The following is a 22,387-nucleotide window of genomic DNA, read 5'->3' on the forward strand; positions in this document are numbered from 1 at the left end:
TTATAGGAATGATTGCTTGGATGTAGTGAATCAGGTATCTGTTTCCCAGGAATGTCACGGCCCAGAGTCATTTGGATTTAAAGGTCTGGAGCTGCCATACCTTGAGAAATGAACTGCTAGGCACCGCGTCTGTCAACCTCTCCAATGTCTTGAAGAACAATGGGGGCAAAAGTATGTATGATGAATGGGATGCCGACGTGATTCATTGGTGGGGATGGGAGGACCTGGCAGATGAACCTGATGCTGGAGATTTCCCCAGGACTAGGGGCTGTGGTACCTCTGTTCTCCTTGGATGCCGTCTTTGGAGTTTTAGGAAGGCTGAGGACTCCTCTCTACCTCCTTGCAGAGTTTAGCTCTCTTTGCCCAGGTCCTCTATTAGTGGGATGCAGTGGTGTGTTACCCTTGATCCTTCCTTAGGGACTGGAAACTTTCTGCTCCTCTTCCCAATGCGGGAGATGTGTAATATGTTGAATGAAACTGTCAAATGCCTCTAACCTAAATCATTGCTTTTCTAGCCTGAACCCTAAAACAGAACAAAGGAGCTGTGTGCATGTGTGTGTATGTGCATGTGTGTGTGTGTGTGTGCACGTGTGTGTCTGTTTGGGACAGTGTTACAAGTAGTGCCCTGTGCTTACTCGGCATTCAGTAAACATTTACTGGACGTTGGAATGTGATGGAAACGCCGTCTGAATTAGCCAGCATGCCTGTACATCATGGACGTATAAATCCTCATCTATTTATTGCTGTTTGTGGTCAGTGGCATGGCCCATGGCTGTGGTTTTGGACCCTCCTTCATAAAGACTCTATTCAGAGCGGTACCATATGTGGCGAATGAATGGCATGGAAAGAAAGGCTCCTTTTTCTCTCGATGTCTACAAAGTATTTTCTGAAAGTGGATGTAGCTTAAGAGAGTGGCGGGGGTGGGGAGCGTTGAGTCCCAGTGAGCGTGTTGCATTGATTTAAGAGTCTTTCTTTTCTTTCCAAGCCTGTCCTTTTAAGCGATGGGCCACTTGAAAGGTCTTTGAGCCTCCTCTAGTCTTTTCCTTTCTGCTGGGTACATAGAGATGTGCTGAACCCACTTTGGCCTGAGGAATTGTTGAAGACCAGAGATGCGCCTCCTTTTAATCCTGCAGAGAACTCCCTGATTGCTTTGTCTTCTGAGTTGGTGTTTATTTTCCTGAACACTAGCCAGCCTTTTGTAATTTGATCATAAGGGAAAATTCTATTTATTGCGATACTTGGGAAATATACTTGAGGATAGCCTCACATTAGGATGCAGCAACCAGCATGAGCGTCCTTTTTTCTTCTTCATTTGCCCAGCCAGTATACTTTTGCTTTTGACTAGCAAAAGTTATTATAGAGACTGTAAACTATGGAAAAGCACAGATACACAAATAAAACAAAATAAAATAAAATTTCCCTGTAGAGCACGGCACCCAGTGATAGTTGTTTTTTCTTTCCCTTTTTTTTTTTGATGGAGTCTTACTCTGTTGCCCATGCTGGAGTGCAGTGGCATGATCTTGGCTCACTGCAACCTCCACCTCCCAGGTTCAAGTGATCCTCCTGCCTCAGCCTCCCAAGTAGCTGGGATTACACATACATGCCACCACACCCAGCTAATTTTGTAGTTTTAGTAGAGGTGAGGTTTCACCATGTTGGCCAGACTGCTCTCGAACTCCTGACCTCAGGTGATCCACCTGCCTCGACTTCCCAAAGTGCTGGGATTGCAGGTGTGAGCCACTGCACCTGGCCTGATAGTTATTGTTAATGTTTTTTTAAAAGCAATTTTACTACTGGGCAGGGTGGCTCACGCCTGTAATCCCAATACTTTGGGAGGCTGAGGTAGTGGATCACCTGAGGTTAGGATTTTGTGACCAGCCTGGCCAACGTAGCGAAACCCCATCTCTACTAAAAAAAATACAAAAATTAGCTGGGGATGGTGGTGGGTGCCTCTAATCCAAGCTACTCAGGTGGCTGAGACAGGAGAATCACTTGAACCCAGGAGGTGGAGATTGCAGTAAGCCGAGATCGTGCCGTTGCATTCTAGCCTTGTGACAGAGCAAGACTTAGCCTCCAAAAAAAAAAAAAAAATTACTTTAATTAATTATTATTATTATTATTTTTGAGATGGAGTTTCGCTGTTGTTACCCAGGCTGGAGTGCAATGGCACGATCTCAGCTCACCACAACCTCCGCCTCCTGGGTTCAGGCAATTCTCCTGCCTCAGCCTCCCGAGTAGCTGGGATTACAGGCATGTGCCACCATGCCCAGATAATTTTTTGTATTTTTAGTAGAGACAGGGTTTCACCATGTTGACCAGGATGGTCTCCATCTCTTGACCTTGTGATCCACCCCCCTCGGTCTCCCAAAGTGCTGGGATTACAGGTGTGAGCCACCTCGCCTGGCCTAATTAATTAATTTTGATTTGTATTTATTTATTTGTTTTGAGACAGGTTTCTTACTTTGCTACTCATGCTGGAGTGAAGTGGTGTGATCTCGGCTGACCACAGCCTCTGCTCCTGGGCTCAAGTGATCCTCCCACTTCAGCCCCCACCCCTAGTAGCTGGGACCACAGACACATGCCACCACGGCCTGGCTGTATTTAATATTTTTAGTAGAGAGTCGGTTTCACTATGTTGCCAGGATGGTTTGGAACTCCTGAGCTCAAGTGATTCATCTGTCTTGTCCTTCAAAGTACTAGGATTACAGGTGTGAGCCACTGCATCTGACCATTTAATTAATTTTTAAATTGAGATGGGATCTTGCTATGTTGCCCAGGCTGGAGTGTAGTGGCTATTTATAGGCATTATCACAGCTCACTGTAGCCTCAAGCTCCTAGCCTAGAGCCATCCTTCTGCCTCAGCCTCCTGAGTAGCTGGAACCACAGGCAGGCACCACTACACTTGACTATTGTTAACATTTTGATGTCTACATTTTTGAGCTTTTTAATTTAATCTTTTAAATAATTTTTTCCCCTCAGGTCCTTGTTCTGACGAGCTTTTTATCATGTTTGTAGACATATATTGATGTTTATGACATCAGTGAAACGAAATTGAGATTATACATGAACATAATATTTTGCAATATGACTTTTTCTCTTTAAAAATGTACCCATACATATATATTTTTTGAGATGGAGTCTTGCTCTGTTGCCCAGGCTGGAGTGCAGTGGCGTGATCTCAGCTCACCACAACCTCTGCCTCCCCTGTTCCACGATTCTTCTGCCTTGGCCTCTCGAGTAGGTAGGACTGCAGGCGCATGCTACCATGCTTGGCTAATTTTTGTATTTTTAGTAGAGACAGGGTTTCACCATGTTGACTAGGCTGGTCTTGAACTCCTGACCTCGGGTAATCTGCCTGCCTCGGCCTCCCAAAGTGCTGGGATTACAGGCATGAGCCACTACACCAGCCAGATTTTTAATTTTTCAGACTGAATACTATTTCAGTGTATGGGATATTATGCTTCTCTATTCATCTGTTGGTGGACACGTGGTTTGTTTCCACGATTTGGCTATGGTGAATCAATGCTTCCATAAACATGGGTGTACAAATACCTCTTTGAGTCCCTGCTTTCATTTTTTTTTTGAGAGGAAGTCTTGCTCTGTTGCCAGGCTGGAGTGCAGTGTCGTGATCTAAACTCACTGCAACCTCCGTCTCCCAGGTTCAAGTGATTCTCCTGCCTCAGCCTCCCGAGTAGCTGGGATTACAGGTGCCTTCCACTGCACCCAGCTAATTTTTTGTATTTTTAGTAGAGCCGGGATTTAACCATTTTGGTCAGGCTGGTCTTGAACTCCTGAACTCAGATAATCCTCCTGCCTTGGCCTCCCAAAGTGGTAGGATTACAGGCATGAGCCACTGTGCCTGTCCTAATTTTTTTTTTCCCTGCCTATCTTTTTCTTGCAATATTCAAGTCTGTGCTTTTAGTTCTTTTGGGTGTATACCCAGATGTGGGATTGTCAGATCATACTCTAATTCTATTTTAGTTTTTTAAAGATGGGTCTTGTTGTGTTTCCAAGGCTGAAGTGCAATTGGCTGCTCTCAGTGTATATCAGCCTTCATCTCCTGGCCTTGTCATCTTGCCTCAGCCTCCTGAGTAGCTGGGACTATAGGCATGTGCCACTGTGCCTGGCAACTGTTTTTAATTTATTGAAGAGTTGCCATACCATTTACATAGCTATTTCTCCATAAAATGTAAGAGTATGGCTTTACTGATTCTCCTGAAATTTAATTTGATGACTGCCTGGTAGTAGTCTGTCATACAGCTATGTGAAAATTTAAGATTGAACATTTGGGTAGTTTTCAATATTTTACAGTAGTAAATAATGCTGTGAGAAACTTTCAAGATTATAAATCTTTGTGCTCACTGCTGAAAATTTATTTGGGATCCATTATTCAATGTGGACTCGCTAGGTTTAAACATTAACAAGGTTTTTGACACATGTTGCTAGGTTACCCTCCAGAGAGTTCTACAGGTTGAGCATCCCTAAAATGAAAATCCAGAATTGGAAATGCTCCAACATCCGACACTTTTTGAGCGCTGACACACCACAAGTGGAGAATTCTACACTTAACACCTTTCCTTTTTGATAGTTAAGTGTACACAAACTTTGATACATAAAATTGTTAAGAATATTGTAGGGCTGGGCACGGTGGCTCTTGCCTGTAATCCTAGCACTTTGGGAGGCTGAGGCAGGTGGATCACGAGGAAAATTGAGACCATCCTGGCAAACATGGTGAAACCCCATCTCTACTAAAAATACAAAAAATTGTCCAGGTGTGGTGGCATGTGCCTGTAGTCCTAGCTACTCAGGAGGCTGAGGCAGGAGGATCACTTGAACCTGGAGGCACAGGCTGCAGTGAGCCAAGATTGTGCCACTGTATTCCATTCCAGCTTAGTGACAGAGTGAGACTCTGTCTCTGAGGGGGAATATATACATATATATATGTATGGTATAGGCTGGGCGCAATGCTTCACGCCTGTAATCCTAGCACTTTGGGAGGCTGAGGCAAGTGGATCACCGATCACCTGAAGTCAGGAGTTGGAGACCAGCTTGGCCAACATGATGAAACCCTGTCTCTACTAAAAATACAAAAATTAGCTGGGTATGGTGGCAGGTGCCTGTAATCCCAGCTGCTTGGGAGGCTGAGGCAGGAGAATTGCTTGACCCCAGAATGTGGAGGTTGCAGTGAGCTGAGATTGTGCCACTGCACTGCAGCCTGGGCAATAGAAAGAGACTTGGTCTCAAAAAAACAAACAAACAAAAAAAAAAAACAAACAAGGCCGGGTGCGGTGGCTCAAGCCTGTAATCCCAGCACTTTCGGAGGCTGAGGCGGGTGGATCATGAGGTCAAGAGATCGAGACCATCCTGGTCAACATGGTGAAACCCCGTCTCTACTAAAAATACAAAAAATTAGCTGGGCATGGTGGGGTGTGCCTGTAATCCCAGCTACTCAGGAGGCTGAGGCAGGAGAATTGCCTGAACCCAGGAGGCAGAGGTTGCGGTGAGCCGAGATTGCGCCATCACACTCCAGCCTCAGTAACAAGAGCGGAACTCTGTCTCAAAAAAAAACAAAAAACAAAAACCAAAAATTGTATAAAATTAGCCTATATACATAGGAAACATAAATAAATTCTATGTTTAGACTTGAGTTGTATCCCCAAGATAACTTCTTTTTCTTATTTATTTTTTTTAAGATGGAGTCTCTCTCTGTCACCCAGGCTGGAGTGCAGTGGTATGATCTTGGCTCACTGCAACCTCTGTCTCCTGGGTTCAAGTGATTCTTCTGTCTCAGCCTCCCGAGTAGCTGGGATTACAGGCATGCACCACCACACCCAGCAGTTCTTGTATTTTTAGTAGAGATGGGGTTTTACTATGTTGGCCAGGCTGGTCTCAAACTCGTGACCTCAGGTGATCCACCCACCTCTGCCTCCCAAAGTGTTGGGATTACAGATGTAAGACACCATACCCAGCCCAAGATATCTTATTATGTATATGCAAATACATTAAAATATGAAAAAATCTGAAATCTGAAACCCTTCCAGTCCCAGGCATTTCAAATAAAGGATACTCATGAGACCTTTACCCTCCCATCAGCAGTGGCAGAAATTACTGGTCCCTTTTGTACCTTGGCATGTATTGGATATTATTTGTTAAAAAAAAAAAAATTTTTTTTTGTCCTATTTGATAGCTATTAACATTATGAAAGGTATGCTTTTCCTATTTCTTTTTGGCTGAAGTATTTTTATTTTCTTGTTTTTTACTTTTTTGCTCTGATCTTCTGGCTTCTCAATACTTCTGAGGTATTTTAAAGTATGTTCTAGACGTCCTGACATTTTATCCTAGATTCTTCAGCATGGATCTCATTAAAACAGGTCATTTTCTTTATTTTAATTCTTCTGCATCAAAAAACAGAACATTATCTTACATAATTACCATATCATTATCACACCTAGCAATGGTAACATGTCTCACCATTTGTCTCAAACATGTCGTTTTACAGTTTTACATTTGGTTTGCTTGAACCTGGGTTTGGGAAGATCCATTCATTGATTGTTATATCTCTGAGGCCCCCCCACTTCCACCCTACTTTTTTTTTTTTAAGTGAAAGCAAATCTGTTAAGAAAGTAAAGGAAGGCTGGGTGAAGTGGATTACAGACTGGATCATGTCTGTAATCCCAGCACTTTGGGAGGCCGAGGCAGGCGGATCACCTGAGGCCAGAGTTTAAGACCAGCCTGGCCAATATGGTGAGAACCTATCTCTACTAAAAATTCAAAAATTAGCTGGGCATGGTGATAGGTGCCTGTAATCCCAGCTACTTTGGAGTCTGAGGCAGGGGAATCTCTTGAACCTGGGAGGCGAAGGTTGCAGTGAGCTGAGATTGTGCCACTGCACTCTAGCCTGGATGACAGAGCAAGACTCCATCTCAAAAAAAAAAAAAAAAGAAAAATGAAGGAACAAAGAATGGCTACTCCACAGGCAGAGTGGCCTCCACCCTACTTTTTAAAGCTGTGATTTGTTGAAGGATATTGAGTGATTTTAAAAAAGTATTTGTTGCCCTATTAATGTTCTTTGCTCTTTTTTATATCTAAGTGTGCATTTTTCTCTTTTGGTGTTGAAAGAACTCTTTATATGTTAAGGCTATTATTCTTTGTCTTATCATTTTTAAATGTTTTTCCAGTGTCATTTGCATTCAAACTTTGTATGTTTTTAACTTTTTGTGGTCCAATCTGTCACCCTTTAAGTTTTCATCATTTTCTTTCATTCTTTGGAAGGCATTCCCCATTCTGAGATCAGGTTTTTTCCTAGGTCTTTATGGTTTTATTTTTTCACATGTAATTCTGCATCCAAATGAATTTATTTTTGTGCACAGTATGAGTATGGATCGAAGTTATTTTCTTCCCTAATATGTAACTGATTGCTTTAGCACTACTTATTGAATAATCTATCTATTTCCCCAGTGACTTGAGTTGCTTCAGCATATGTTAAAGACGTGAACTTGGGCCTGGTTAGGGACTTTGCATTTATTGTTTCATTAGCCTCTCCAATGTCTGAGCTATTGTAAAATTATGTTTTAATGCCTGTCAGTTAAATTTCTCTTTTTTTCAAAGTCTTCATGCCTTTTTTTTTGCATGTATCACATCACTAGATGAATCTTAACAATTTTGTCAGATTATCCCCTTTTCCTACTCTCCATGCCCCCATCAAAAAATCTCTTGAGATTTTATGGAGTCCTGTCATATAGAAAGTTAATGGGGAATTTTCATACTCAATCTGCCTACCTGGGAACATGGAATGTTTCTAAATTAATTCAATTAATTTTAAAGGTATCTTGAAATGAATTCCACTTTAAATTTTAAAAAGCTTTGATATTGTTTTCAGTGGGATCTATTCTGTCTTCTAACTCAGTATTGTTGGTAGATGGCTGTTAGTTTTCTGTGTTTTCTTTTGTAATCTATTAGCTTACTAAGTTCTTTAGTATAGGTTTGCTGTAGTTTCTTTTGAGTTTGCTTGGTAGGCCTTTTTTTCTTTTTTTTTTTTTGAGATGGTATCTTACTCTGTCACCCAGGCTGGAGTGCAGTGGCATGATCTTGGCTCACTGCAACCTCCACCTCTCAGGTTCAAGCGATTCTCATGTCAGCCTCCTGAGTAGCTGGGATAACAGGTGTCTGCCAACACGCCCGACGAATTTTTGTGTTTTTAGTAGTTTCACCATGTTGGCCAGGCCAGGCCAGGCCAGTCTTGAACTCATGACCTCAGGTGATTTGCCTGCCTCAGCCTCCCTAAATTCTGGGATTACAGGCATGAGCCACCGCACCTGGCCTACTTGGTAGACTTTTATGTGGGTTGTGACACTGATAATTTCATTAATCCTAAGAGATAATTATATTTCTATTTCATGTTAGTTGCTTTGCATAAAACTTTCTGTTTTAGTGGTGATGGAGAAATGCTGTTACGTAAATCACTTCTAGGTGTAAGGTTGGGTGTTAGTAACCTTTTTGCTTTCTTATTCTTCTTTATTTTATTTTTGGGCACCTTTCTGACTGGGAATCTTTTTGCTTTGTTAATTGCTGAAGGTTTAAAAAGAAAAGTCAGAAAGTGTATTGAGTATTTTTGAGACAGGGTCTTGCTTTGTTGTGCAGGCTGGAGTGCAGTGGCATGATCCCCGTCCACTGCAGCCTCCACCTCCCAGGCTTAAGCAATCCTCCCATCTCAGTCTCCAGAGCAGCTGGGACTACAGGTGTGTTACTAATTTATAATTTAAAAAAATTTTTTATTTTATTTTAAGAGATGGTGTCTTACTATGTTGCTTAGGTTGGTGTTGACTTTTTGTCAAATATCTGTTAAGCAACTATTGGATAATTATGTGATTTTTCCTTTTTTTGAGATGGAGTCTCGCTCTGTCACCAGGCTGGAGTGCGGTGTTGTGATCTCGGCTTACTGCAACCTCCGACTCCCTGATTCAAGCTGTTCTCCTGCCTCAGCCTCCCAAGTAGCTGGGATTACAGGTGCCTGCCACTGGGCGCAGCTAATTTTTGTATTTTTAATAGAGACGAGGTTTCACTCTGTTGGCCAGGCTGGTCTTAATTTCCTCACCTCATGATCCAACTGCCTCGGCCTCCCAAAGTGCTGGATTACAGGCGTGAGTCACTGTGCGCAGCCGATTTTTCATCTTTAAATTATTAGGTTAATTTCCGTGACTAGGCACAGTGGCTCATGCCTGTAATCTCAGCACTTTGGGAGGCTGAAGCAGAAGGATCACTTGAGGCCAGTAGTTCAAAACCAGCCATGGCAACATAGCAAGACCCTGTCTGTACTAAAAATTAAAAAAAAAAAAAAAATTAGCCAGGCATGATAGTGTATACCTGTAGTCCCACCTACTTGGGTGACTGAAGAAGACAGATCACCTGAGTCCCAGAGACTGAGGCTGCAGTGAGCTATGATTGTGCCACTGTACTCCAGACTGGGCAACAGAGTGAGACCCAGTCTCTACAAGAACTTTTTAAAAATTGATTATATTAATTTCCTAACAGGAATTATTTTAGAATTTCTAGAATATACATAGTTGCTCAAGAGAGACTGTTCCTTGAAAATTTTGTTAGAATTGTTTATTAATACTTTATATTGGGGTTTTCCATTAGTGGTATTTTTCTGTAGCTTTGGTCTATTTTTGTCAGCTTTGGAATCAAGGGCAAGCTAATTTTATAAAGTAAATTGATGTGCTTTCCAACTTTGGGAACAGGCTCTATAACATGGGAATTATCTGTTCCATGAGTATAGCAAAGAGCTCACCCGTAAAACCAACTGGGTCTGGCATCTTGCTTTGAAATAATTCTTTGATGACTTTGTTTTTTCAATTTCCCCCCCATAATTACTGGTTTCTTCAGCTTTTTTGTTTCATCTTGACTCAATTTTGTTAACTCATTTTTTTCAGAGAAAATTGGTTCATGAGATTTTCAAATTTATTACAGTAGGATTTTAAATACCATTCTCATTTTTAAAAAATGTCTGTAATATTTCTTTCTTTAGGTTTTTGCTATTTGTGTGTTTCCTAGTTTTTTTAAATAACCTAAACATTTTTGTTTTTAATTTTTGCTTTTAAATTTACTTTTCAGAGAACAACTTCTTAGATTTGTCAGATATACCATATTTTGTAATATTAATTTCATATTTATTAACTTTTTCTACTATTTGTCCTAGATCTGTTTTATTTATTTACTTATTCAGCCATTTATATCTTTTCAGATTGAAAGCTTAGTGCACTTATCTTTGTCTTTTTTTTTTTTTGAGTTGGAGTTTTTTGTGTTTTTGGCTCTTTTTGCTCAGACTGGAGTTCAATGGCATGATCTTGGCTCACTGCAAACTCTGTCTCCTGGGTTGTGATTCTCCTGCCTCAGCCTCCTGCCTATTCTCCGAATAGCTGGTAGCTGGGGTTATCCTGCTAATTTTGTATATTTAGTAGAGATGGTGTTTCACCATGTTGGCCAGGCTGGTCTCGAACTCCTTAACTCAGGTGATCTGCCTGCCTCAGTCTCCTGATGTGCTGGATTACAGGCATGAGCCACTGCATCTGGCCTGTTTGTCTCCATTTTTGTTTAACAATGAAATCATGTTTGCTTTGTACTTGTCTTTGAATTTTTTCCCTGGGATATTGAAATGTTTTTCTTTCAATGTAACAACGAAAGCTTATCTCCACGAAAACCAAAAAGATTAGCTAGATGTGGTGGCCTGTGCCTGTGGTCCCAGCTACTCAGGAGGCCGAGGCGGGAGGATTGCTTGAGGCTGGGAGGCTGCAGCGAGTTGTTGTGCCACTCCGCTCCTGCCTGGGTGACAGAGCAAGACCCTTTCTCAAAAAAAAAAAAAAAAAGAAAAAGAAAAAAGAAAGGACAGCCAGGTGCAGTGGCTTACGTCTGTAATCCTAGCACTTTGGGTGGCTGAGGTGGTAGGATCACTTGAGCTCGGGAATTTGAGACTGGTCTGGGCAACATAGTGAGACCTTATTTCTACAAAAAACAAATTTTGAAAAATTAGCCAGGTGTGGTGTTATACACCTGTAGTCCCAGCTACTTGAGAGGCAATGGTGGGCAGATTGCTTGAGTCTGGAAGATTGAGGCTGCAGTAAGCTGTGATCATGTTGTACTCCAGCCTGGGTGACAGAGCAAAACCCTATTTCAAAAAAAAAAAAAAAAAAGAGGCTGGGTGCTGTGGTGGCTCACACCTGTAATCCCAGCACTTTGGGAAGCTGACTTGGGTGGATCACCTGAGTTCGGGAGTTCGGGAGACCAGCCTAACCGACATGGAGAAAACCCAACTCTACTAAAAATACTAAAAAATAGCCAGGCGTGGTGACGCATGCCTGTAATCCCAGCTACTTGGGAGGCTGAGGCAGGAGAATTGCTTGAACCTGGAAGGTGGAGGTTTCGGTGAGCTGGGATTGTGTCACTGCACTTCAGCCTGAGCAAGTACGGAACTCCATCTCAAAGAAAGAAAAAAGAATGCAAACATTTTTAGTGTTACAACATGAATATGTACATGTGTCCACAGCTGTATAATCCCCACCCACATCAAGACACAGAACATTTCTAGCATCCCCAGAAGTTTCCCATTGTCCCTTCCAGTTAATTTCCCTCCCTGAAATAACCACTACTCTGACTTCTATCACTATTGTTTACCTTTGCCTAGTGTTGAATTTCATGTTAATGAGAACATGCAGTATGTTTTCTTGGGTCTGACTTTTCATTTAATACCTTTGAGATTAAAGATATATGACCAGGTTTTTGTATGTGTCAACAGTCTGTCCTTTTTTTAAAATAGAGACAGGATCTTGATATATTGCCCAGACTGGTCTCAAGCAATCCTCCCACCTTGGCTTCCAAAAATGCTGGGATTACAGGCATGAGCCACCATGCCTGTCCTGTCTTTGATTTTTTTTTTGAAATGGAGTTTTGCTCATGTCACCCAGGCTGGAGTGCAATGGTGCAATCTTGGCTCACTACAACCTCTCCCTCCGAGGCTCAAGCAATTCTCCTGCCTCAGCCTCCCGAATAGCTGGGATGATAGGCACCCACCACCATGCCTGGCTAATTTTTGTATTTTTAATAGAGATGGGGTTTTGCCATGTTGGCCAGGCTGGTCTCAAACTCCTGACCTCAGGTGATCCGCCCACCTTGGCTTCTTAAAGTGCTAGGATTACAGGTGTGATGAGCCACTGCACCTGGCCATGGCCCGTCTTTGTATTTGAGTGTAGTATTCTTTTATATGAATACACCATACTTTATTTCTCTGTTCTCCTGTTGGTAGTCATTTGCGTTGTTTCCAACTTTGGCCATGATGGACAAAGCTGACGTAAACACTCTTAGGACATGTATTTTGAAGGACACACACATGCATTTCTATTGGTTATGTACAGATCTGGGAGCTTTGGTTTCTAGGGTGGATGTATGCTTAGCTTTAGTAGACAGCATCAGTTTTCTAGTGTTATACCAATTTGCCATCCCATAAATTTTACTTTGCTCTGATCGTTTGTAATTACTGTTGTGATTTTATTTTTGAGCCCCGAGTTATTTAAGTGGATGTCTTCCATGTTTTCCAGTGGTTATGTTGTTTGTGGTATTGGTTGTAGTTATTGCTGCTGTTGCTGGCACCAGCCGTAGCACGTTGTGCATGTAGCTGGGTTGGGTAGGAGGCAAATTAGAACAGAGTCTGTTGGAAAATGTGGATTGCAACAGGGCAGTGGGCTTTTTCTTAGAAAAACAAATCTTTTAGGATGACAGTGGCATAGCCCATGTACCTAACGTTCTGGCAATATTTCATAAAGTCTCTATTTAAAGCAATTTATTTCTGGTAATTGCAAGTCTTCCGGAAGATGGGGAGTTTGAATCTAAGAGATGGACCACAAAGACCCCGTTTCCCGACGTGAGACCATCTTACCTAAAGGGAAGGGAATCCTAAGGTTGTTTCAGAAGAGAATTCTAGGATGAGACAAATGCAGAAGTGTTGAGGGTGGGCAGGCTCGGTGGCTCATGTTTGTAATCCCAGCACTTTGGGATGCCAAGACAGGTGGATCACCTGAGGTCAGGAGTTTGAGACCAGCCTGGCCAACATGGTGAAATCCCACCCCATCTCTACTAAAAATACAAAAAATTAGCCAGACGTGGTAGTGCACTTCTGTAATCTTAACTACTTAGGAGGCTGAGGCAGGACAATAGCTTGAACCCAGGAGGCAGAGGTTGCAGTGAGCTGATATTGCACCATTGCACTCCAGCCTGGGTGACAAGAGTGAAACTGTCTCCAAAAGAAAGAAAGAGAGAGAGGAAAGGAGAGGGACAGACAGAGAAAGAAAAGAGAGAGAGAAAGAAAGAATAGAAAGAAGCTTTGAGGGTGGTGGAGTGGGGACACTGTCCTTAACATGGGACATTTCAGCCCGGTGGTCCTGTCCCCCCACTCTTGGTGTGGAACCACTGGGCTGAAAATGTTTTTAGAGTGGTGTCTAATCGTGAATACAGTTGTGTAGGGTAAGTGGGTCACCGTGTGTTGGGTACCTCCTCTCACTGTGGTGTAATCTTCCTGCAGCATCTTTTCCTGGGGAAGGACCTGATGGGAAGTGGTTGCCCTAACTGATATTCTCCTCTTCCACACACGTTGTTTGTTCTTTCATTTGCTCAGTTGCTTCCCCGGATTGACTGGGACATTGGCTGGGAAACTCAGCTGGCTGTTTTCTCCTCTCTTTGGCAGAGGGATGCTGTAACACAGGGTTTCACTCAAGTCCTGCAGTTGCAGATGGTCAGCCTGGGCCAACTGTCTCTGTGGGGACATTGCCCTGGCCATGGCTGCAAAGAAGACTTGACCAAAAGTGCTGGTTTGATGTGTTTTTTTTTTTTTTGAGACAGAGTCTCACTCTGTCACCCAGGCTGGAGTGCAGTGGCATGATCTCAGCTCACTGCAACCTCCACCTCCTGGGTTCAAGCGATTCTCCTGCCTCAGCCTCCCGAATAGCTGGGATTACAGGCATGCACCACCATGCCTGGCTAATTTTTGTATTTTTTTTTAAGTAGAGATGGGGTTTCACCACACTGGCCAGGCTGGTCTCCAACTCCCAATCTCATGATCCGCCCTCCTCGGCCTCCCAAGGAGCTGGGATTGTAGGCATGAGCTGTGAGTCTCTGTGCCTCGCTGGTTTGGTTCTTAAAGGTTGTTGCAGTCATCTCTGGGTGGAACCCAGTTTTTGATGTTGCCAGTTGAGTTTCTAACGTCTTTTTATTTTTATTTTATTTTATTTATTTTTTAAATAAGAGACGGGGTCTCGCTATGTTGCCCAGGCTGGAGTGCAGTGGCTGTTCACAGGTGCGATCCCACTATTGATCAGCACAGGAGTTTTGACCTGCTCTGTTTCCAACCTGGGCCTGTTCACCCCTCTTTAGACAACCTGGTGGTCCCCCGCTCCCGGGAGGTCACCATATTGATGCCGAACTTAGTGCGGACATCCAATTGGCATAGCGCACTACAGCCCAGAACTCTTGGGCTCAAGGGATCCTTCCACCTCAGCCTCCTGAGTAGCTGGGACTACAGGCACGCGCCACCGTGCCGGCACCGTCTTATTAAAGGAATTTTTTTTTTTTGAGAGGGAGTCTCGCTCTGTTGCCCAGACTGGAGTGCAGTGGCTCAGTCTCGGCTCACTGCAACCTCCGCCTCCCAGGTTCAGGGGATTTTCCTGGCTCGGCCTCCTGAGCAGATGGGATTACAGGCGTGCACCACTATGCCCAGCTAATTTTTGTATTTTTAGTAGGGACAGGGTTTCCCCATGTTGGCCAGACTGGTCTCAAACTCCTGACCTCAAGTGATCTGCCTGCCTTAACCTCCCAAAGAGCTGGGGTTATAGGCGTGAGCCACCACTCCCAACTGGAATTTTCAAACATAATTTTCTTCTTCTTCTTCTTCTTCTTCTTTCTTCTTTCTTCTTTCTTCTTTCTTCTTTCTTCTTTCTTCTTTCTTCTTCTTCTTTTTTTTTTTTTTGCCTCCTGCCTTCTCAAACATGCAGCTTCAAGACTTACCAGCATGTTTCATCTGTCCCCACCCACTGGCTGCTCTTAATTGCTCACTACATTGTAGCAGGTAGGGTCTAATACTCAGTTACCTCTTGTAGCTCCCGGCGCCTGCAGCTCTCCCCAGGGTCACTGCAGACTTTGGCTTTCCCAGAATCTCCTACTTTCAAGGAGGGAAATGTGGCTTGAAGTAGGTTGTTTCCCACCTGTTTTGTTATTTTTAAATAATTTCAGGCTAGGTGCAGCGGCTCACACCTATATCCCAGCATTTTGGGAGGCTAAGGCAGAAGGATTGTTTGACCACCGAAGTTCAAGACAAGTTTGGGCAACGTAGTGAGTTTTGCTCAACACCCCCCACATCTCTAAAAATGAAAAATAGCAGAGCGTGGCAGCTCATACTCCCAGCATTTTGCGGGGCTGCGGTGGGAGGACCTCTTGAGCCCAGGAGTTTGAGCCTGGCCTCAGTATTATAGTAAGACTCAGTTTCTACAAAAATAAAAATAAAGAAAATAGCTGGATGTGGTGGTATGCAACTGTAGTCTCAGGTACTTGGGAGGCTGAGGTGGGAGGATCACTTGAGCACAGGATTTAGAGGCTACAGTGAGCTGTGATTGTGTTACTGTACTCCAGACTGGATGGCAGAGCCAGACCCAGTCCCCCTCTCCAAAAAAAAATTCAAATTCAGAGAAATGTTACAAAAATAGAACAAAGAACTCCCTGGTGCCCTTCACCCAGCTGTTAAAATTTGCTCCATGTGCTTTCACTGTGTCTTTCTGAGCCATTTTAGAGTAAAGTACAAACCTCATGTTTCTTTTATCCCTAAATCCTGATGTATCTGGTTCCTTAAGGAGAAGGATACTACAGTACAATTAACAAAACTAAGAAATTTCAGGTTCTTGCAGTGTTGTTAATCTAATTCAGACTTCCCAACTGTCACAGTCCAGGATCTCATGCAAGATGCAGTATTTAGTTGTCTTGTCTCTTCAAATCTGGATCAATTCCTTAGGGTATTTATACCCTATAAATTTATACCCAGTGTCTTTCATGACATTGGCATTGTTTAAAAGTACAGACCTTCTTTTTTTGAGATGGAGTCTCTCTCTGTTGCCCAGGCCGGAGTGCAATGACACGATCTCAGCTCACTGCAACCTCCGCCTCCCGGGTTCAAGGGATTCTTCTGCCTCAGCCTTCCAAGTAGCTGGGATTACAGGTACTTGCCATCATGCCCAGCTAATTTTGTAAAGACAGGGTTTCACCATGTTGGCCAGGCTGATCTTAAAGTCTTGACCTCAGGTAATCCACCTGTCTCTGCCTCCCAAAGTGCTAAGATCACAAGTGTGAGCTCCCTTTTTTTTTCTTGTTTAATTGAGACAGAGACTTGCTCTGTCACCCAGGCTGGAGTGCAGTGGTGTAAACGTGGCTCACTGCAGCCTCTATCTCCTGGGCTCAAGCAATCCTCCCACTTCAGCCTCTCAAGTAGTTGGGACCACAGATGTGTACCACCCTGCCCAGCTAATTTTTAAAAATTATTTAGCAGACTCCCCTCAACTTGGGGCCATCTGCTGTTTTCTCATGGTTAGATTCAGAGTACATTCTTTTTTTTTTTTTTTTAAGACGGGTTTCCCCCACGTTAGTCAGGCTGGTCTTGAACTCCCGACCTCAGGCGGTCTACCCGCCTTGGCCTCCAAAGTGCTTGGATTACAAGCATGGACCACCACGTCTGGCCCAGAGTACATTCTTGGCAGGAACACCCAGGAGTGACTTTGTGTCCTTCTCAGTGCAGCATATCTGGAGGCAGGTGACTCAGCTTGTTTTATTATTGATAACATTAATTTTCTTCACTTACGGTGCTGTCTGCTGGGTGTTTCCACTGCAAAATTACTGTTTCCCCTGGACAATGAAAAGGTATTATAGCTGGACACGGTGGCTCACACCTGTAATCCCAACACTTTGGGAGGCTGAGGCAGGCGGATCACCTGAGGTTGTGAGTTCGAGACCAGCCTGACCAATGTGGAGAAACCTGTCTCTACTAAAAATAGAAAATTAGCTGGATGCGGTGTTGGCTACCTGTAATTCCAGCTCCTTGGCAGGCTGAGTTAGGAGAATAGCTTGAACCCAGGAGGTGGAGGTTGTAGTGAGCCGAGACTGAGACATTACACTCCAGCCTGGGCAACAAGAGCAAAACTCTGTCTCAAAAAAAAGAAAAGAAAAGGTATTACAATTTATGGGAAGATACTTTGAGACTATGTAAGCATCTATTCCTCATCACATCTTCACCTGCTAGTTTCTGCATCCAATGATTTTACTCTGATGCCTACATATTTTTATTTTTGAATTCCATCCTTCCTTCTGCATTTATTATTGCATTGTACTGCAAGAAAGAGCTTTCCCTTTTCCTGTATACATGCACATAGGTATATATTATCAGCTTCTACTCATGGATTTGTATTTCATTCCATAGATTATAACTTATTTCTGGTGTAACTTTTTTTTTTTTGAGACAGTCTTGCTCTGTCACCGAGACTGGAGTGTAGTAGTAGAATCTCGACTTCCTGGGTTCAAGCGATCATCCCACCTCAGCCTCCAGTGTAGCTGGGACTACAGGTGTGTGCCACCACAGCTGGCTAATTTTTTTTCCTTTTTTTTCTTTTCTGAAGGTCTTAAACTAACATTTTTTTTGGTATTTTTGTAGAGACAGGGTTTCACCATGTTGCCCAGGCTGTTCTTAAACTTCTGGGCTCTAGTGATCCTCCCACCTTGGACTCCCAAAGTGCAGGGATTACAGCTGTGAGCCACTGTGCCTGGCCTCTGGTGTTATTTTGATGCTAATATTATCTCTGGCATGGTCAGTGGCCACCTCATCAAGCTAGCTGCTATATCTTTTCACATGTCCCCATCATATATTTTTGTCCCAACATAATCCAATATAGATAAAATTTACTATGTGATAAAGATGACATTTAAAATCAAAAAAGGAAGGCAAACAATGACGTTAGGATCATCAGCTAACCCAGCGGGTTCTAAAGTGTGATCCTGAGGTCAGTGGCATAGGCATCTCCAGGAAATACGTCAGATGTGAAAATTCTCAGGCCAACAAGCCCTTGAGGGGATTTGGACACACACTCATTTGAGAACCACTAAGCTAACTTGGGAGAAAATAAAGTCAGGTACCTTTTGTACCCAAACATGGGGCCGTTTTTGTTCTTTTGATTTTTTTGTTAAGACAGGGTCTTGCTTTGTTGTCCAGTCTGGATGCAGTGGTATGATCAAAGCTCCCTGTAGCCTTGAACTCCTGGGCTCAAGCGATCCTCTTGCCTCAGCCTCTGGAGCTGGAACTACAGGTGTGTGGCCCTGTGCCTGGCTTCTGTATCTGTATAATTAAACACTGTGAATTTGTGCTGAAGCCTCGCATCTTAACTCGGCTCCACAGGGCTCTTCCTAACCTTCCTCTACTCTCACGAGAACCCTAGTGCTCAACACTATTCATATATTTACAAAATCTTTCACATCTGTAATCCACAGAAGATGATTTGAGAATTGCTGTACCCACATCGCCATGAAAGGTGAAGTTGACTTTGAAAAGCTCCGTACTTTACTCTGTCCACGTTCTGCGTGTGTTTCTTCTCTTTCCCCACGTGTGTCTACCAGATTCAAAAAGAGAAAGAAAAAGAAACAACTCCCTATTTATTTAAAAATCTTTTAAGCAGAGGGCTATTATAGCACTTTACGTTCCAAGAACAGATAGGCCAGTCATGAGCGGTGGGCCTCCTCCCTCATTTCTCCGTGAGGATGGAGGGTTCTGGTGGATGGGCTGTGGTCTTGAGCAGCTGTGCCTGACAGACAGTGTACGCATTTATTTTAAAGTCAACACAGCACTGTTTTTCCAGTATTTCAGCTGGAAGATAAATGCAACTACTGAACGTTGGAACTTGAGTCAGAGGAAGAAGAGAAGAAATTTTTAAAAAGTTGCTCTTCGGTTAAAAACAATTTTAAATTTATTTCTATTATTAGTTTTTTTATGTTTATTTTATTTTATTTTTTTGAGATGGAGTCTCAATCTGTTGTCCAGGCTGGAGTGTAGTGGCACAATCTTGGCTCACTGCAACCTCTGCCTCTTGGGTTCAAAGTGATTCTCCTGTCTCAGCCTTCTGAGTACCTGGGGTTACAGGCATGAGCCACCATGCCTGGCTAATTTTTGTCTTTTTAGTAGAGAGAGGGTTTCACCATGTTGGCCAGGCTGATCTCGAACTCCTGACCTCAGGTGATCCACCTGCCTTGGCCACCCAAAGTGCTGGGATTACAGGCGTAGGCCACCACAGCTGGCCTAATTTTTATTAGTTTTTTTTAGAGACAGTGTCTTTCTCTGCCACTCAGGCTAGGGTACAGTGGCTCCATCATAGCTCACTGTAACCTTGAACTCCTGGGTGTAGGCCATAGATCATGAAGTGAACTATGATCATGCCACTATATTCCAGCCTGGGAAACAGAGTGAGACTCTGTCCCTCTTTATTTTAATTTTTTTAAAAAAGGCAGTAGAATCATATGTACTGTCTATTATGGCCTCAACAGATGTTCCTGATTTCCTTTCTCTTCTTTTTTTCTTTAGTAGCTGAGACTACGGGAGCGCACCACCACACCAGGATCATTTTTAAATTTCTTGTACAGTGAAGGTCTTACTATGTTTCCCAGGTTGGCAATTTGAAACTTAAATTGGAGAAATTACTCACCATTCTTCAGCTGAGGAGATGGCAAGGGACAAAAGTGAAAGGCAGCTACAGAGCCTGGTGCCTTGAATAGGCTTCATGGTAGAAACTGCCAACCTAGTCTGGCATACCCAGGTAGTTAGTTTTTCAACCTGGTAAACCTTTAAAACCTAGTTACTTCAATCTTGTGGAATGATCACAATAATACTAGATTCTGAGAGTTTTTCTCTTGCTCCCAAAATTGAAAATTATTATAAATCTTTTTTTTTTTTTTTTTTTTTGAGGCGGAGTTTCGCTCTTATTACCCAGGCTGGAGTGCAATGGCGCGATCTTGGCTCACTGCAACCTCCGCCTCCTGGGTTCAGGCAATTCTCCTGCCTCAGCCTCCTGAGTAGCTGGGATTACAGGCACGTGCCGCCATGCCCAGCTAATTTTTTGTATTTTTAGTAGAGATGGGGTTTCACCATGTTGACCAGGATGGTCTTGATCTCTTGACCTCGTGATCCATCCGTTTTGGCCTCCCAAAGTGCTGGGATTACAGGCGTGAGCCACTGCGCCCAGCCTATCAATCTTTTTTTATGACTGTAAAAGCTATGTAAAATTTCTTATGTATATTTTCCCATAATTAAAAATAATTACTTAGCCCAGTACAGTGGTTCACGCCTATAATCTCAGCACTTTGCAGACTGAAGTGGGAGGATGACTTGAAGCCAAGATTGCAAGACCCACCTGGGCAACATAACAAGACCCCTGCTCTATTTTAAAAAATGTGTTTATGTATGAATACGTAACATATATACATATACACATATACCCATACACACATATACACATGTATATACATACACACATATGCGTGCACGCGCACACACACACACACACACACACACACATATGGATAACACTGATTTATTCTTCCTCCATACCTTCAAGGTAGATTGTGGTGCCTTCCCCTTTGATGAAGAAATGGAGGCAGAGCAATGCTATGTAACTTGCCCAAAGTTATACTCTAAGGAGTTTGCAGAGTTAGGATTTAAGCCAGGTCTTTTGTTCATAGAGCCTCTGTCTATAAACTCTGTACATTCTGCCTTCCAAGGAAGAAGGTTAAAGTCACTTGGAATTCTATTATTCAGACCTAATCCAGTTAATATTTTGTAATATAGCCATTGTGTCGGGGCCTGTAATCATATTTGTATGTATGCCTTTTTTTTCCCCCAAGTGGGAACTCTTTATACATATTTCTTTGTAGCTTGATTTTATACCCAGTTTTTTCCATATCAGTAAAATTAGGTCAGTTTTAATGGTCACAGTAATGGGTGGTTTTTTCTTTTTTTTTTTTTGAGATGGAGTCTCACTCTTGGCTCACTGCGAACTCTGCCTCTCGGGTTCAAGTGATTCTCTGCCTCAGCCTCCCAAGTAGCTAGGCTTATAGGCGCCTACCACCATGCCCAGCTAATTTTTGTATTTTTTGGTAGAGACGGGGTTTCACCATCTTGGCCAAGCTGGTCTTGAACTCCTGACCTTGTGATCCACACACCTTGGCCTCCCAAAGTGCTAGGATTACAGGCATGCGCCACCACGCCCAGCCTTGCTTTGCTTTTTGGGACAGTCTCACTCTGTCGTCCAGGCTGGAGTGCTGTGGTTCGATCTTGACTCACTGCAGCCTCGACCTCTTGGGCTCAAGCGATTCTCTTATCTGAGCCTCCCAAAATAGCTGTGATTATAGATGTGTACCACCATACTCAGCTAATTTTTGTAGTTTTAGTAGAGACAGGGTTTCGCCATGTTGGCCAGGCCGGTCTGGAACTCCTGGCCTCAGGTCATCTGCCTGCCTCGACCTCCCAAAATGCTGGGATTACAGGTGTGAGCTACTGCCCCCAGCCAGGTGCTTTGTTTTTGTTTTGTATGTATGCCCCCACAGTTTAACCAGTCTTTCTCATTCTTGGCCATTTCTTGTTTTTTACAATTATGAGCAGCACTTTCTGTTAAACTCTTTTTTTTTTTTTAAGAGATGAAGTCTTGCTTTGTCCCTTAGGGGCGTGATCACAGCTCATTGCAACTTTGACCTCCCAGGCTTAAGTGATCCTCTCTCCTCAGCCTCCCGAGTAGCTGAGACTATAGGCTTGTGCCACCATGCTTGGCTAATTTTTGCATTTCCTCCTGCCTTGGCCTTCCAAAGTGCTGTGATTACAGGTGTGAGCCATGGTGCCCAGCCTACATTTCTGTAAAGTTATCTTTGTGCATCTGTTTTTTTCCTGCAGTAAATTCCTAGGTACACAGTCACTGGGTCAGAAGGTGGATATGTTTGAAGTTTTCGTTGCCTGCTGGCTGTGTCCATGGCAGAGTCTGGACCAATTTATATACTGTAAGGGTGCCACATTCCTGTTTCCCTGTATCTCCAACAGCACTGGGTGTTGTCAGTCTTTTTAATTTACCTTAGTCTGTTAGGCAAAGTGATTTCTCTTTGTTATTTTATTTATTTTATTTTTTGAGACAGAGTCTCACTGTTGCCCAGGCTGGAGTGCAGCAGTGTAATCTTGACTCACTGCAACCTCTGCCTCCTGGGTTCAAGTGATTTTCTTGCCTCAGCCTCCTGAGTAGCTGGGATTACAGGCACATGCCGCCATGCCTGGCTAATTTTTGAA

At 43.2% G+C, this 22,387-nt stretch overlaps 1 protein-coding gene across 10 annotated transcripts in view; it reads left to right on the forward strand.

Moving 5' to 3' along the window:
- WWP2 (WW domain containing E3 ubiquitin protein ligase 2) overlaps positions 1-22,387 on the forward strand; it is a 179,724-nt gene that overhangs the window by 33,913 nt on the left and 123,424 nt on the right. For 8 of the 10 annotated variants that reach the window (NM_001319872.1, XM_054248419.2, XM_035281558.3 and 5 more), the window contains 1 exon segment: positions 50-171. The exons of the other annotated variants lie outside the window; for them this stretch is intronic. In NM_001319872.1, coding sequence (NP_001306801.1) covers positions 50-171 — 122 coding nt within the window. 10 annotated transcript variants of the gene reach the window in all.

Source organism: Callithrix jacchus, chromosome 20 (assembly GCF_049354715.1).
Source record: "Callithrix jacchus isolate 240 chromosome 20, calJac240_pri, whole genome shotgun sequence".
Lineage (NCBI taxonomy): Eukaryota > Metazoa > Chordata > Mammalia > Primates > Cebidae > Callithrix > Callithrix jacchus.